This window comes from Rhinichthys klamathensis, unplaced genomic scaffold (genome assembly GCF_029890125.1).
Source record: "Rhinichthys klamathensis goyatoka isolate OS25496 unplaced genomic scaffold, OSU_Roscu_1.1 h1tg000176l_1, whole genome shotgun sequence".
Lineage (NCBI taxonomy): Eukaryota > Metazoa > Chordata > Actinopteri > Cypriniformes > Leuciscidae > Rhinichthys > Rhinichthys klamathensis.
In genome coordinates, this window is record NW_026606705.1 from 5,391,128 (window position 1) to 5,407,826 (window position 16,699).

Sequence of the window (16,699 nt, forward strand, 5' to 3'; positions counted from 1 at the left end):
TATATATATATATATATATATATTGTCATTGCATTCTTGTGGCTCAGTGACACACCTGAATGAAAGGCTCATTAGTATGCAGCCCCATTATGCGCTCATTATGTGGGCCCATTGTCTTCTCAGGTGTGAATCACAGCAGGTCACACCCCTGCGGATATTGCCTTTCCAAACAAAAAGTGTCATTTTTAAATTTAAACCAATCTATTGTTTTATGTGAATGATAAGGCAGGATGATTTTCAGATCATTTTGAAGAAAAAACTCTAGGCGACAACATCCATTAGTCAAAAGTCTTGTGGACAGATAATTAGTATGTGTTTTGTGGCCTTATTTCAGAAACTTTAAGTTTTAGTTTTTTCAATAACCACGCATAAACAATATTCTCTCAAGAATACAAACATGTACATACATGTTGATAACACATTATGGTAGCCCTGTTTGTGCTAAATAGAGTGTAATTACACCTTTGCCAGTAATATGTTTATAAGCAACTGAAAAAAGCACAAATGTCAGAGTATGTCAAAACATCTCAAGGACCCCAAAAACACCTTGGACCCCAGAGGGTTAATCTCCTAAGCTGACATAGACGCCTGTCAAACTTTGTTGTTGTGATTAACGTACACGCAATACAGAGAGCTTTTCCCTCACCACTAAACGTGCTGCTTTAGTAAGATTCCGTGAAAAAAGTTTCAGCTTTTATTTTTCCTTTTACGCCCCGAAGAAGATATCACGGGTTCATCAAGTTCGTTGAAATCCATCCTCGATCACTTTTAATCAGCTTTGACGAAACTCCTCTCAGCTAGTGCGTCTTTTCAAAGTGACTAGCAGCCTTGTCACCTGACCTGAATACTGCCATTGATTCGCTAAAACAGACTTTTCGGGTTGTGTTCACAGACAACAAGGGTGCTTGTCGTTTCTGCTGTAAAACATGAAGTCGCGATGCCTTGACAGTGGAACATACCGGCTTTTGTTACAAAGGGTTCAGTCAATCTTGTCAGGCATCTATTTCAGCTGAGAAAAGTTCCGTGAGGATGTGGAGAGTGTCAAAATAAAGATACCGTATATCGACAGTTTTATGCCGATTGTATTAGTGGCATGCAAAATTATTTCCCATGTCCATCTACAGGTTTACAGAATTCACCAATGCTAAAAAAGGTACTATTGGAGAGAGACAGAGCAGCATTGAGTCATTCATTATTCAGCCAAGAGGTGCAAGTGTACCATCAGGGACATCCTAGGCAGAAGACCATCACTGAATCAATCATTAAGAAACTCATCATTTCATGCAACCTGTCACCGTCACTGATTGACAATCCCAGCTTCAGAATTTTTGTCCAGTAAGTCGGTGCAGCGTAACAAGAAGACTGAATGAGCTTGCAACAGTCAAAGAGGCCAAGATCAAATCAAAATTAGAGACAACAGACACTGTGTCGGTTACTGTGGATATCTGGACTGACAGGACCATGCGTGGCTTTTTAGGAGTTACTGCCCACTTCATGGAGCTAGACAGAAGCAACCCAAGACTCCAGTCAGTTCTGTTAAGCTGTGACAGATTCACAGGGTCTCACACTGGTGAGAGGCAGGGCCGGCTCTAGCCCTTTGGTTGCCCTAGGCGAGATTGAGTTTTGCGCCCCCCCAATAAATTGCATATACAAAAATACTACAAAGATTGTTCAAGGACATTTCATTATGACTCAAACAATGGATGAACAAACAAAAATGCTTTATTTATAGTCACTCAAACACTTCAACAATCAAATTATGACTTGAAGGATCAACAGTAATAAATTGTTTATGCAAAAATGCTACAAAGAATGTTTGAGGATATTTACCAAATTAAATAATAAACTCTAACTGTCCAAAACTACCTACCCTCTACAAAAAAAAAGTCTCTTTCGGCTTTCACCTTCAAAATTGATGCAGCATTACAATTTGACTCGTCTGGACTTTCTAATGACAAATTCGTTGATGGTATCATCAAATGATATTTTACTTGAGACCTCTTGGTTGATGCTCATCAGTGCAAGCCCATTGAGGCGTTCCTGACTCATCGTTGACCTCAGGTAGGTCTTAAGTAATTTTAATTTAGAGAAGCTTTTTTCAGCAGAAGCTACTGTCACAGGTAGTGTGACAGCGATTCTTAGGGCCACCCACATATTAGGAAAAACTTCTTCAAGTTTCTTCTCCTTCAGGTAATTCAGAATTTCCTTTGTCGTCATGCCAGCTTTTGGCAACACTGGGAAATGTTTCAACTCCATCGCCAGTTCTCTCCCATCAATATCTTTATGGTCACCGTGGCTCAGAGTGTTGCTGAGGGTTTCGCACTCCTTTGCAAGTTTTTCCTCTGGCAAATTAGGAAAGTTCACCAACACTCCAAACTTGTCCTCAACATCACCCAACAGCTTGAAGCGTTCTTGCAGTGATGTAACTGACACATCAACAATGACATTGAAAAAGGTAATTTCCAATTTCTTTAGCGCATCTCCCTCTGGCTCATCGGGTGATTCATAGGAGAACTGTCTTTTGTTTTTTCTCAGCCTTTTCTGCTTTAGGACAGTGTCCACATTCATCTCCTCACAGAGATCTCTTGCAGATACCTGAGCAGAAGCGAACCCACTGCTTCTGTAGCTGACCAGAGAGGCTTCAGTTGTCTTCAGGAGATTCAGAGCCACATCCAGTTGCATAGACATGGACTGTAATGCTTTGCTGACATGATGAATTTTGGCCAGCATGTCATACCACACAACGCTACAAATGGAGAAGCGGTATGACCCAACCTCTTCAGCCAAAGACTGTGCCTCTGTTTTAATCATAGAATCAGTGGTTTTCTCCCTGACCTCAAGAAGGGCATCCCTCACCTCCGCTGTCTGGAATCTCACAGCCTGTACACTGTTAATGCGACTTTCCCATCTTGTATCCGACCAGGATTTCACAGTCGTTTTGATGTGGTGCTTTAGGATGGTCCACCTTTGTGTGGAGGCAGAGAATAGTGTAAAAATTCTCTGTAGGTAGCCAAAATAGTTCATTGCATCTGTGGAGCTTTTTGCTGCATCAGCAACAACAAGATTTAAAGTATGTGCTCCGCATGGGACAAATAAAGCCCTGGGATTTTGTTTCAAAAGTCTGGCTTGGACGCCTTTTGTCTTTCCCTTCATGTTGGCGCCGTTGTCGTAAGACTGTCCCCGGCAGTCTTCAAAGGTAAGGTTAAACTCTTCTAGTCTCTTCAGAATAAGGTTGGTGAGGCTTTCTCCCGTGGATGATTCCACCTCAAGGAACCCCATGAAATGTTCTTTTACTGTAGGGGTGTCTGTGTCATCTACTGCAACCATTCGAACTATAACAGATAACTGTTCTATGTGGCTGAGGTCTGGGGTGCAATCCAAAATAATTGAATAATATTTGGCTTGCTTTATCTCCTTTAACATATAGTGTACAATTTTTTCACCAATGCAATCAATTAGTTCATTTTGAGTGTCCTTTGCTAAGTATGTTGTATGGCTGGCTCCTCTCTCCACATCAGCAACATGCTGTTTGAGGACAGGGTCAAATTTGGCCATGAGCTCAACCTCCTTAAGGAAGTTTCCATTGTTTGGCTGGTATAGCCTGTCTGATTTCCCCCGCAGGGGAATATTTCGCTCGGCCAAAGACTGTATTATGGCCACCAATCTAGTCAGGACTTCACGCCACCTCCTCCTTTCAGCTTCAAGGAGTGCCATTTCCATTTGATCAATTGTCTGGCCCTTTTCAAGTCGAGTCTCCAATTCCTTCCATCTGGTCATGTGCCCCGAATGCTCTGGACTGTGCTCGTGGCTTTTCAGGATCTCACTACAATTCTTCCAGTCATTTAGGCCACTACTAATGAGGTTATAATTTTTCTGTGAAAAGAGCTTGCAGCAGAAGCAATACAGAGTATTTTTTTTCCTTGAATATACAAGCCAGCTTCTCTTGATTTTCTCCCCATTTACTAATTTCCTGTAGAAGTGGTTGTAGTGGCAGCTTCTCCCATCATCTCTTTTTGGAAATGTAAAGTCTGGACTGGTCTGGTATGGTCCTCTGCTAACTAACTCTGTCCTTACCGCATCACAGAGGGCTGGCCAGTCAGCAGGATCTATAGGTGCTCCCTGGATATCAGGAATTGCAGAGGGCGAGGTGTCTGCAGGTGGCAGTGTAGTAGCAGAGCATGTTGTGTTTGTTGTTCCCTCACCTTAAGGAAAATGCATACATGCAAAATTGATGTTAATGCTTTAATAGGGGTACACAATGTAAAGCAAAAATGCAATAACAAATTAGTACTCTTCATTTTAAGTTATAATACAACAGATGGTAAATATATAAAAAAATTACATAATTACAATGCTGTGCTTAAGCTATACATTACTATACTATCCACCTTATTCTGCTCTAAACAATGCGCGCTGCCATGACGACGACTCCGGTTGTCAACTTCCGGTTCGTAGCGATCGACCGGTAAGTTACTAGCAGAGAGAGAATGAGTTCAGGTTCCACATGTGCTGTTGTTGGTTGTTTTAACAATTCAAAGAAGATACAAAACTTTTTAGAAACTGAGTGCTTCGAGCATAAGATAAGAAGGAGAGAATGTCCGTGTCCGGTTCCGTATCAGCTACATTCAATGCCAGAGTGTAGACATTTAGAGTGGTTAGCTGCGCTAAAACTGAAACATCCACCGAAAAAGGTTTACGTCTGCTCGCATCATTTTGTTGACAAACGCCCCACGGATGACCATCCCAACCCGGAATTATACCTTGGATATGACAGACCAGTGGTGAAGAAGAGACGTGCAATTGTTCGTGTCGAAGCGACAGGTAAGCCACTTTTAATGTTGAATTCTGTTGAGTTAACGTTAGCTACCTCCGGTTGTTTACATTTTACAAAATATTTATTTTATCTGTGGGCAGCCTAACCTATATTTTTACAATCAATATGCCCCAGCCTGAAATATTCGTGTCATCTGTGGGCAGTCTAACCTACATTTTATGAATAATATGCCCATTATGTGGATAATATGTAATAATTTTATGTAACACTATGCCCATTATGTAATAATATGCCCATTATATGCCCATAATGTGTTTACATTTTTACGAGCTCCACCGGCCTGAAATATTCTTGTTATCTGTGGGCAGTCTAACCTACAGTTTTTTTTTAACAATATGCCATTTATGAGTAAATATGTTAAAAACATGGCCATTAATGGTTTATGCCTTTGTCCACCGAATGTTACTGTAGGTTTAATGCTATATGAGTGCTATCTTTATGTGGGCTAGGTAGTTGTTAGCCTGAGCGAGGAAGAGCTTCCATCACCATTTATCATAAGCTTTTACTATAATGTTGTCAGTGTGAGAAACATGGACAGAAAGAGTTTAACATGTAGCCTATGTGCTCTTTTTTTTTTTCAGCAACAGCAGAAGTGACAGACCAGGAGGATGAGGGCATACCTGAAGTGCCACAAGTATCATACAGCACTATTTCCACCCAGTGGGAAGATCCATTGCTTTGGGACCACAACTATGGTGAACAGCAGGGTGCTGATGAGACAGCCAAAGATGCCACAACACAAACTGAAGATTTCAGCTACTCCATGCTTCAGAGTGATGCCGATTCATTCCTCTACACTGGAGTCTCACTGGAAACCTTCAACTCTCTTGTTTCCACCTTAGATGGATTTGCTGAAAGGGCTTTTGTTTTGTCAGTGCGTGATCAGATACTAATGACACTGATAAAATTGAAATTAAATCGTGTGCTGGGTGACCTTGGTAGGCAGTTTCATGTGTCTCAGAGTGTTGCCAGTAAGGTTATCTCCTTCTGGATTGATAAAATGGAGGAGGTCTTGCGCCCTCTTATTATCTGGCTCCCAAAAGAAACCATTAAGGCCACTATGCCAACTGCATTCAAGAAGTTTTTTCCCAACACTACCTGTGTCATTGACTGCAGCGAAAGTTTATTACAGAAGGCGAAAAATCTTGACTCTAGAGGGGAGTCCTACAGCCATTACTACTCGCACAACACAATCAAATACCTTGTTGCTGTTGCCCCATGTGGCTTAATCATGTTTATCTCAACTGGATATGGAGGACGTGCCAGTGACAAATATATCACTATGAACTCTGGTATCTTGGACTATTTAAAGCCTGGAGACGAAGTCATGGCAGATCGTGGGTTCTTGGTTCGTGATTTGCTGTTTGAAAAAAGGGTCAAATTGGTTCTGCCTGCTTTCACTAGAGGGGGTGCCCAGCTAACTGAGGAACAAGTCACAGCATCTCGCAGGATTGCAAATGTTCGGATTCATGTTGAGAGAGCAATCAGACGACTTAAAGTATACAAGATCTTGTCTCAAGTAATACCAATAAACATGACCCCCAAAATTGAAAAAATCCTCAGAATCTGTGCGGCCCTCGCTAACTTAAGGGGTGATCTCATCTGTGAGTAATAAGTGAAAACAGTGATGTTCTGAGGTTGTAGTTTCATCTGCACACACACACACACACACACACACACACACACTTTACACATCTACATAAATTGCTCCTGTATATTTCATATTGACACTCGCTGCCTTTTTTAATTTTTGACTGTTTATATTTACTCTTTGTATGAAATTTAGCCTGAAATGGTTTTGGATAGTCATGTTAATTCAAAAAATCTTGTATAATATGAATTACTGTTTTTTTTATATTTTATATATATATATATATATATATATATATATATATATATATATATATATATATATATATATATGATATTTGTATTTTTGTAATTGAATTTGTCATGAAAATAGCTTTGAATGCTGATATGGCATTAAATAAAATAATCTGAATCTGTAAGAAATTTGTTGTTATTATTTGAGTTTGTGTACAATAGATTTTATCAGATTTGCATACAATTTTACATGAACAACATTATGTATTCATAAATATTCACTTATGTACAACAATACTTATGCTCAGCATTTTTACATGTATAAAATTGTTTGGGTAAAAAAATTAGTTTTCATACTGTTAACAGCAGCAGCACCTAACAGTTGTTTTGTGATTTGAACTAAATGTTTCTGAGGGATATTTTCTATTAATTCATTATGCTCATGTATCTGTTCTGCAGTTTCAGTCGCTGACCAACAAATTCATCCACAAGCTGGGGCAACATTGTTGAGAAATAAAATCTCTTCAGATGTCCTACCCTCTCCAGAACATAGGGCTCATCAAATGGTACAGTGAACATAACTGTGTCAATTGGGCTCCAGATAAACAATTTGGCCATCTTCAGACCGGCACAAAACATGCCTAATTGTATCTGCATGTAATATCCTCGACTACCGGTTTTCTGAAGTTGTGGTACTCCATCTACTAGCTTGATGTCACTGCAGTTATGGTCAAGTTGATCCAAGAGGGTAGAATGGAGTTTACTTGGGACGGGACATTTTATTTCGAGTAGGACAGATGAGTCAATTACCCCATCTGGGCTGGCTGACAACCATGGCTCTGTGACACTAACAACGATGCCCCTGTGTGTAATACTCATGCCTTGCTCTCGAAGTGCATTACCAGCAACCACCTCATTCTCCTTACCATAGTTTGTGGCATAGTTGCCACGAAAGGAGGGGTACAGGTGCTCTGCCATAAACTTATCAGGATTGGTGGATGCTCTAGAAGGAACCTTTTTAGCTGAACTTGCAGTTATTCTCAATTTTCTTGCATTGTGCCACAAATCGGAAGAACTCTGCTCCCTTGTTTCAGATTCTAAAGTAGAAGCCTGTGCACAGCTCACTTGAACATACAACTCATAGAAACTTTTACATGTCTCACATGTGAGATCAGAACCAGCATGTGTTTGATGGGGTCTTAAAAATCTTGCATCTACTGCAGTATTTGCAAGGCTACAAGGTTGCTCTATACTGGTTTTACACTGTAACACTTGCCCAATAGACTGTTTTTTAACTAGAAAAGTGGCTTTGTTGGGTCTTTGTCTACATTATTTATCAATTCTGCTTGTGACATATATTGTGGGGTGTTTGGTAATGGCTGAGCACCTGACACACTAATGCTAAATTCATCTCCTGCCCTGTGGTGGCTGAAATTTATGTCCCTCAGTCGTTTTGGCTCAAGGTTCCTGACTGTCCCTGCATTCCACCTGCGCTGCTCATCTGTACATGCAAGCCCTGTCTTCCCGGTAGTAACTGCATTCTCAACCTGTCATGAGCACATTCACCTAAAACGTTACCAGAATCTGCTCTATATGCTTTTGCCATGTGTTTCAGATTGTGTCATCCCCACATCGCTAAACTAAATCGAAAAAAACATGCATCAAATGTGATCTGATCACGTTATTTTTTATTAAATCACAGATAAAAACAAAATGAACTTTTTTCTTTTCTTTATACCTTCCAAAGGATAGCTGATGCATGACTGCACGATCGCCCTAATCCAGCAATACATGAACATCCGGCAGTCTCTATCACCCCCGGCTGCTGCAGCATAACCCAAGCAATAAGCTTAGGCTGATTAGCACTTTGACTTCTGTCTACCTCTGCTTTCAAAAATACATAGTCTCCGTGCTTCAGTAAGGAAATGCGCCCGACTTTATTACTAAAGAAGTAATTGAAGGCCTCTGTGCTTTTGTAATTGCGCATCTCCTCATGATCTACACCCTCCGAAAAAATTAAATAATTAATAATGTCAATATGGCTAACTCCTGGCCAAAGCTTCATGTCATCCACCCAACCTGTCAATTTTGAGGGATGTAGCACTCTGATACGGTCGCCTTCACGATCTTTTGTGATTTCATCAGCGGTGTGTAGCCACCGACTACTTCCCATCTTGACAGAATAATTATCTTATACTTTAATAACTACAATCTATCACCGCAGCCTTTACGCGAGTGCTAGCATTCTATGTAAACAAACACTTCAACCGGAAGTAGAAAACCGTTTAGTCAGTTGAACCCGCTATGAATCATGGGAAATAGAACGGGCGAAGAATAAGGTGGATAGACCAGCAAATAGAGTATAATAGACCAGCAGTGTTTGAGATTAATTAATGAGGAATGTCAGCTTGGTTTTACTTAGAAAGAAGTCACTGAAGTTTTAAATTGTGATCGAATAAATGGTATTCAAGGGTCTTACTTGCTTCAGGCTGAGTGTCCCTGGTCTCAGTGGTCTGTGTTTCACTGGTGCCTGGAATGCTGGATGTGGCCCCTTCATTTGCAACAGCCAGATCAGTGGTGTTAAATTAAATTAGTGAAAATGACTAAAACTGTGGTTGAAATTAGATTCATAGGGATGGGATGTTATTGTGATTTCCATGTGTTTTCATTATCTTCTAGTACATATTGTCAGATGGTTGTAAGCTCGAATTAGTTATTCAATGGACTAACTTCCTTCAGGCTGCGTGTCCCTGGTCTCAGTCGTCTGTGTTTCACTGGTGCCCTGAGTGCTTGATGTGGTCCTGGGTGTCCCTTCACCTTCACCTGTATACAAGCATATTGTATAGCCAACAAGCAGTGAGTGAAATGATGAATGTGGTTGAACTTCTTTAAGAAAATAAGCTATTGTATTTTAATACATGCTAACCTTTTTCTATTGTATTTTAAAGTATGAATGTGGCTTGAATAAATATGATTAAATAGACTCACTTGTGTTCCGGGCCTGTGTGTCACTGGTCCCTGCAGTACTACTACTGGATGTCCCTACTCCTGCAGCTGTATGTATTTAAACACAGAGTTCATCCATGCTGTTTGCTACACAATTGCATTTGGTCATTTCTATCATCCTACCACATAGTTGCATTGTACATTTTATCTCTGACCATGTAACTTGTAGTAGATAAATTACAATTAGTACCACCACTAGGGCTGGGAAAAAAATCGATTTGAAATAAAAATCGAGTTGGTAGGTCAAATCGATTCACATTTTCAAAAAATCGATTTTTTAGATTTTTTTTCTCTCCCTCATCAGTATAGCATATACATTTTGCATTCGCCAAATCTTCCTTCAGAGTTTCCGTAGCACGCTCCCTACGGCGCAACCCTCTGCCACTCCCCCGACGGCAGCGTATTCATATACAAACAACAACATGGCAGAAAGAGAGCAGCTCCTTCCGAAGAAATGCTCATCGACGTCAGTAGTGTGGAGTTGGTATGGATTTACAGAATCTGATGAGGAACAGAAAATACCTCGATGCAAACTTTGTCTAAAGGCTGTTGTTGTTGCTGGTAGCAGTACGACAAATCTGTTTCAGCATTTAAAGCGGAAACATGCGGCTGAGTGGGAGAAGTGTCGCCGCCTTCGATCAGAAAACGACTCTAGTGGCGTTAGCGCTAGCACCCCGTTAGCAAAGCAAACAACTCTTCAACAAAGCTTTTCAAGCAGTGTACCGTATGAGAAGAGCGGGGCAAGGTGGAAAGCCATAACGGAGGCAATTACCCTCTACATAGCTACGGATATGCTGCCAGTTTACTCTGTTGAGAAGAGAGGGTTTAACAACTTGCTGAAAGTTTTGGACGCTCGATATACAGTACCCAGCCGCAAGTATTTCTCTGATGTTGCTCTTCCTCAGCTGTATAACAACACTCGGCAAAAGATAATAAGCGAGTTGAAGGGAATTGACTTTTACGCTGCCACTACTGACCTGTGGTCGAGCCGAACCATGCAGCCTTACATGTGTCTTACGGTTCATTATGTCAGCGAGAGCTGGGAGATGCGAAGCGTCTGTCTCCAAACGTCATATTTCCCTCAGGACCATACGGGCCAAACTATTGCACAAGAGTTAAAGGATGCTCTGAACTCCTGGGGCCTTTCAGAGGAGCGCCTTTCCTGTATGACGACCGACAGTGGCTCCAATGTAATCAGGGCTATGAAGGACAATAATTGGCCAAACCTCAAGTGCTTTGGACATCGACTGCACAATGCTGTCGGTAAGTTTGTGTGAAAATAAGTTTATATTTTTTCAACTCAACATTGTTATATGCATTTCCCCTGACTATTTTAAAAGGTAGTTTTTTGGTCAATACTACTAGTACTACACTGATTTATCTATTACCATTTAAGACTATATGGTATAAGTATGGTGTTACAATAAATATGGGAAAAATACATTTCTAAAATAAAGATAAAAATAATTTGTATTTTGTACCTTAGCTGTGTGGGTAGGGAATGTTTAAAAAATGTACACTTACTAAAACTAAATATTGTTTTTGTTTTTTTGTTCTTTTTTTATTATAGTGAATGGTGTGAAAGATGAACGGATTGACCGTGCCATTGGAGTGTGTAAAAAGGCAGTTTCTGCTTTTTCATACAGTTGGAAAAAAAGACGGGACATGGCAGAGGTTCAGGCAGAGCTGGGTCTTCCTCCTCATCAACTGGTAACCGAGTCACTGACAAGATGGGGTTCGCGCCAAAAAATGATTGATCGTCTTCTCGAACAAGAGAGAGCCATCAGCCGTGTTCTGGGTGCTGATAAAAAGACCCGCCATCTTGTTCCTACATGGCAAGATCTGGAGGTTTTAGATGCCACAAATAAAGCGATCAAACCCCTTCAGGACTTTACTGACGCGTTGTCCGGAGAATCTTATGTAAGCGTTTCATACATTAAACCTGTGCTGCATCTGTTCAAAACAAGTCTCCTTCAGCGAGAAGAGAAAGATGTAGATCTCACCGCTACAATAAAAAGAAACATTATGTGCTACCTTGAACAGAAATACAGTGACCCTGAGAATGACGAGCTCCTGGACATGGCTTCTCTAATGGATCCACGGTTCCGTACCACCTACATTACCCTGGACAAGTTGGACATTGTTAAGAAAAGAGCGGTCACTGAGCTTTCTGCCCTCTGCTCAGAGAAAGAAGGTCCTACTGTACAAATGTGTCAAGAAGAGAGCCCACCTAAGAAGAAAACTTTAGCTGCCTTCTTCAAGAAAGCAGCACCTGCTGCATCACTGTCCCACCAGTCAACAAAGGAGAAAATTGAAGCAGAGCTCACCTCCTACTTACTGGGTCCTGAGGTGGATCCTGACACTAACCCACTTGAGTGGTGGAAGCAGCATCAGCCCAACTTCACAAGACTCAGTCATCTGGCAAAAAAATACCTGGCCATTCCAGCAACTAGCGCCCCATCGGAGAGGGTCTTTAGTGTGGGTGGGGGTATTGTCACCTGTAACCGAGCTTGCCTCAAGCCTGCTGTAGTTGATAGGCTAATTTTCCTCGCAAAGAATGTTTAAAATGCAATTAAAATGCATTTTATGTTGTTTAAAATGCATGTTTAAAATGCATTTTTTATGGAGAGTCGAGAGTGGTGTTACTGTTCAACTGTACATGTTCAATTCCATTAAGAGTTACCTCATGATTTTTTGTTGTTTTATTAGCTCAATCCAAATACATTACAAATAATTTGGATGTTGCACAATCTTTGTTGCACACTGAACAGTGACAGTGCAATTTTGTTCATGTTGATGCACTTTAATTAAATACAATAAATCATTATGATTTTTTGTTGTTTTATTAGCTCAATCCAAATACACTACAAATAATTTGGATCTTGCACAATCTTTGTTGCACAGTGACAGTGCAATTTTGTTTATGTTGATGCACTAATTAAATACAATAAATATATATTTTCAAAATATATTTACAGTTTGCAGTTATTTTGTTTTAAATGGAAGGGGGGAAAAAAATCGAATCGAAAATCGTAAATCGAGTTTTTTATAAAAAAATCGCAGATTTTTTTGGGGGGGAAAATCGCCCAGCCCTATTTTTACTAATCTATTAGGCTGCTACAAGGCTAAATAATACTACTGATTACAATTAGTAGTATTAATGTGATGTGATTATAAAAGTAATAATTGCTAATGATAATAACAATAACAGCAACAATAGTACTAGTTGTACTTACAAAGTTCAGAGAGAGGCGAACATGAGGGATCAGGTGTCCTTTCTCCAGCAGGTGCCGGCTTCTGCAAATATTGCCTGAGTGCATCTGCCATGGCATGGCCAATTTAAAAAAAACAAAAAAAAACAACAACATCTTTTAGTATATTCCTGGAGGGGAACTGTACAGAAGGGTGAACACCACACAACACCAATATCACCATAAATAATGGTTACTGTGTGTGTGTGTATAATGAGCCTGCTAGTTTCTGTTTAACTCACTAAACAGAACTTATGCATTAATAATGAATGTAGAGAGAGGAACTGTACTTTTCATAACTAGCATTAATACGTTATCCAAATACTGGTCTTTTGACATTTACATCCATGTAGGTTATCAGTGAAGTTACGTTTGCTAGTAATACGTAGCATTAACAAAATAGCAAAGTAACTAGCTAGCTAGCTTAGTGACAGCAATGAAACGTTCAATATTAGGTGATGATGCGTCATGCAGCAAAATACTAAGCAAATTTATTTCATTTAACACCTTAAAGGCTGAGATGAGAAGTCTTACCTCTATACTGGGCTTTCCTTTTATCTTCTTCCTTTCTCCGTTTTCGTCCCTGTGCACCGGAGGGTTTATTAGACCGCTTCATTTTCTTCATCAACGCGCCAGCAGCTGCGCGCACTTGCCTAACGTAACGGCGACCCTAGAGGGCGCCGGCGCGGCCGCGCCCCCAACATATTTGTCGCCCTAGGCAACCGCCTAGTTCGCCTATAGCAATCGCCGGCCCTGGTGAGAGGATTAGTGAAAAATTTGAGGAAGTATGTGATAACTTCAACATAAAGCACAAATTAGATTACATTATCTCTGACAACACTTCGAACATGAAGAAAGCCTTTACGGTTTGTTTCCCCTCTGTTGTAGTGACAAGATGGAACAGCACTCTGCGCCTTGTTGAAGCAGTCACTGACTTGGATTTTCAAAGCCTGAATACACTCCTGGACACCCAAGGTCATAAAGGGTCAAATAGGTATGTGTACCCACCATTTCCAAAGACAATCTATCACACACATGACATTATATGCATATTAAAAATGCCAGTTATGTTGTATATTGTCTTCCTAGATTGATTCACAACATTGACACTGTGTATATCAGTCCCATGATGCTGTAACTAAACATGTTTTTTGATAAACTTACAGACCTTGTCTTGGCTGAGGCTCGGAAACTGACTGTACCTGAAAGCAGCAGTGGAGACGATGATCAGGAGGATCAGTCACCACCTACTAAAACTCCACGTCTTTTCTCTGGCTACCGGAAGAAAAGCACCAAGAAAAGTGTGGATCACGGCTCATCTGTCCAGACTGAGCTCATCTGCTATATCCATCTGATGAAGGTGAAGTGGACTATCTTGAGTTCTGGAAAAGACAGTCCAAGGCATTCCCGCAACTCTATCTTGTGGCTATGAGAGTGCTTGCTGTCCCGGCTACCAGTGCACCAGTGGAGAGGGTGTTCAGCCATGGAGGGCTTATCATGCGTCCTCACCGTGCCAGGCTTTCGGCGAAGACACTGTCATACTTGTTTTTTTGTTGTTTTTTAAATGTAACCAATGTGTTGTTTAAAGACTTTTAGTGGATTTAAAGCCACTAAAGTTTGTTACCAGAAAGGTCAGCAGGCCTATATCTAGGGTTTTGAGAGAGCTAATTTAGAAGATCAAGTGGTCTTCTTATCTCAGTTTAAGTGGTAATTGTTTGATTTAAATTTCTTCAGTTGTTTTTCTCAGTTTTTATAGTTGTTAAATAGCAATACGGAAAGTATCAGTTCTCACATGTTTGCACCATGGTTGGTGTATTAACTTTAAATACAGATATTTTCCTCAAAATTGAACACTGAAAAATGTAATGCATTGTGAGGTTGGGCTTTACAGCCAGTTAGTAACACAGACAAACATGTATTCTTTGGTGCAGATACCAAAATGTTGAAAAATACAGTTACAAAATTGAAACAGAGTTCTTGATTTGTGTTTCTTCAGATTGCATTGCAGTAGACCCCATACAACTGATTTTGATACTGTACTGTATGGTAGTAGCTACAGGACATGCTCTGAATTCATAAGATTTAACAATACAGTGTTAGCAGATCAGATCAGACTTGAGACTTGACTTGGACTCGTGGCAAAAGACTTGAGACTTGACTTGGACTCGAGCTCAAAGACTTAAGACTTGGACTTCCAAAACATGACTTGTGAACATCTCTGATTAAGCAGGCCGTCAAAAAACAAACGCCGTCTCTGTAGGCAGCCTAGGCTCCGAGATCTGCACACAAAAACAATTGGTTTTACCAACCACTCAAAACCAAAATAAATAGTGTTCCAACCAATCACTGACATGGGTTCGTTGATAGACGCTGGCTTCTTCTTTAGCTCCGACTTTGCGTGCAACCGTGCACGAGCGCAAAACCTCACAACACCCGCCCCCTGTCGGCGATTGGTTGGAACACTATTTATTTTGGTTTTGAGTGGTTGGTGAAACCAATTGTTTTTGTGTGCAGATCTCGGAGCCTAGGCTGCCTACAGAGACGCGTTTTTTTGACAGCCTGCTTATGGGGCGGGCAGCTAGCAGATCGTTAGGAAAGATAAGATGAATGTGATAATTTATGTGTGGGCCTTTTTTGGGCCTGAAATCGCTGATACAACCTTTAAAATCAATGAAAATAAAATTTTTCCATTACAGTCATCTTCTCAGTTCTCGTGCATGCAAGACCCATGTGCAGAGGCCCATACACAAGAAAATGAATAGTTGAATAAAGTATTTTTGCTTTGCGCACACCTATGGGGACAGAATTAGATCTATTTCAAAAATGCTGCTGCACTGCTATATGCTGGATGCTATTTAGTTATTTCATGTCAAATGTTTGTAAAGCCAGGTAGCCTACATCCATGATATGCTCAAGCCTTACCTCACTGAATTATGCTTTTATATTTCATTTTCAGCTGCTGCCATGTTCTTTTAATGCCTGCAGGATTGCACCTACATGAAAATTAAAATTAGGTTGAATAACATAGGCTACTGTTCTTCCAGTTTCACCTCTGATATTATAACAGTTGGGTAAGTTACTCTAAAATAGTTATTAATTACTAACTACAAATGACATCTTCAACAGTGTAATTAGATTAATGTAATAATTTCTATCTCTAGAATGTATTGGTCTACTTATTACTAAATCCCATATCAACCTCAACCACTTGAACAATACAAGGAGAGACAAGAAACTGCACTTTAATGCTTTCAAATTAACAATATACAATTGCATGAATTATTCTTGAATTGACCAAAGTGTGTAGAGAGTGAAGGTTACATTAAAAATATACCTTTTAAAAATGTATGTTAAATCCACTATTGTTTTAAACAGAATTGTTCTATAGTCTATGCAGTATTTAATGCAATTACATCAGATATTACTTTAAATTACAGAAGAATTAAGAGTAATCCCTTTAATTGAATTACAGTATTTAGATTACTTGGTAATTAATTATACCCAACACTGTATAACAGTAATTAAAAAGTAAACTTAAGCATTGACTTGAGCAACTATTTTCTCCCAAGCTAAAACAGTTCTGCTGGTGAGAAATATGCAGATCTCTTTTTGTCTGGCGCTGTTGCTATGGTGACTCAAAATATCTGCAGTTGTGGTGTACGCGCTTAACTCAGAGGGCCCTATCTTGTACCCGGCGCAAATGACTTTGTACACTGACGCATGTATCATTGCTATTTTGCACCCGCGCAAAGCGGGCTTTTCCCTCCACAGACACACGTCGGTA

General features: G+C 40.2%; 3 protein-coding genes across 3 annotated transcripts; 2 read left to right on the forward strand and 1 right to left on the reverse strand.

Annotated features, from left to right (window-relative positions):
- Positions 1 to 1,923: 1,923 nt before the first annotated feature.
- On the reverse strand, positions 1,924 to 4,203 carry LOC130092599 (zinc finger MYM-type protein 1-like; the record flags this gene model as incomplete). Its single annotated transcript, XM_056260499.1, has 1 exon — positions 1,924 to 4,203. A coding segment is annotated over one exon (2,280 nt), but the record flags the coding sequence as incomplete, so codon positions are not given.
- Positions 4,204 to 5,216: 1,013 nt separating this feature from the next.
- LOC130092600 (uncharacterized) lies at positions 5,217 to 14,626 on the forward strand. The gene is made up of 3 exons (XM_056260500.1): positions 5,217 to 5,241; positions 5,416 to 6,438; positions 14,580 to 14,626. The coding sequence occupies exons 1-3, from the start codon at positions 5,217 to 5,219 to the stop codon at positions 14,624 to 14,626; spliced, it is 1,095 nt and encodes a 364-aa protein (XP_056116475.1).
- LOC130092466 (E3 SUMO-protein ligase ZBED1-like) lies at positions 10,283 to 12,425 on the forward strand. The gene is made up of 2 exons (XM_056260321.1): positions 10,283 to 10,927; positions 11,235 to 12,425. Exons 1-2 carry the CDS (start codon positions 10,456 to 10,458, stop codon positions 12,227 to 12,229), a joined length of 1,467 nt encoding a protein of 488 aa, XP_056116296.1. The 5' UTR covers positions 10,283 to 10,455; the 3' UTR covers positions 12,230 to 12,425.
- Positions 14,627 to 16,699: the final 2,073 nt, after the last annotated feature.

Coding starts and splice junctions, on each gene's coding strand:
- LOC130092600 (XM_056260500.1), top strand. CDS start 5,217: ATGCCTTTGTCCACCGAATGTTACT. Junction 5,242..5,415: donor TTTGTCCACCGAATGTTACT/GTAGGTTTAATG, acceptor TTTTTTTTTCAG/CAACAGCAGAAGTGACAGAC. Junction 6,439..14,579: donor CTTAAGGGGTGATCTCATCT/GTGAGTAATAAG, acceptor GTTTTGAGAGAG/CTAATTTAGAAGATCAAGTG.
- LOC130092466 (XM_056260321.1), top strand. CDS start 10,456: ATGCTGCCAGTTTACTCTGTTGAGAAGAGAGGGTTTAACAACTTGCTG. Junction 10,928..11,234: donor TCGACTGCACAATGCTGTCG/GTAAGTTTGTGT, acceptor TTTTTATTATAG/TGAATGGTGTGAAAGATGAA.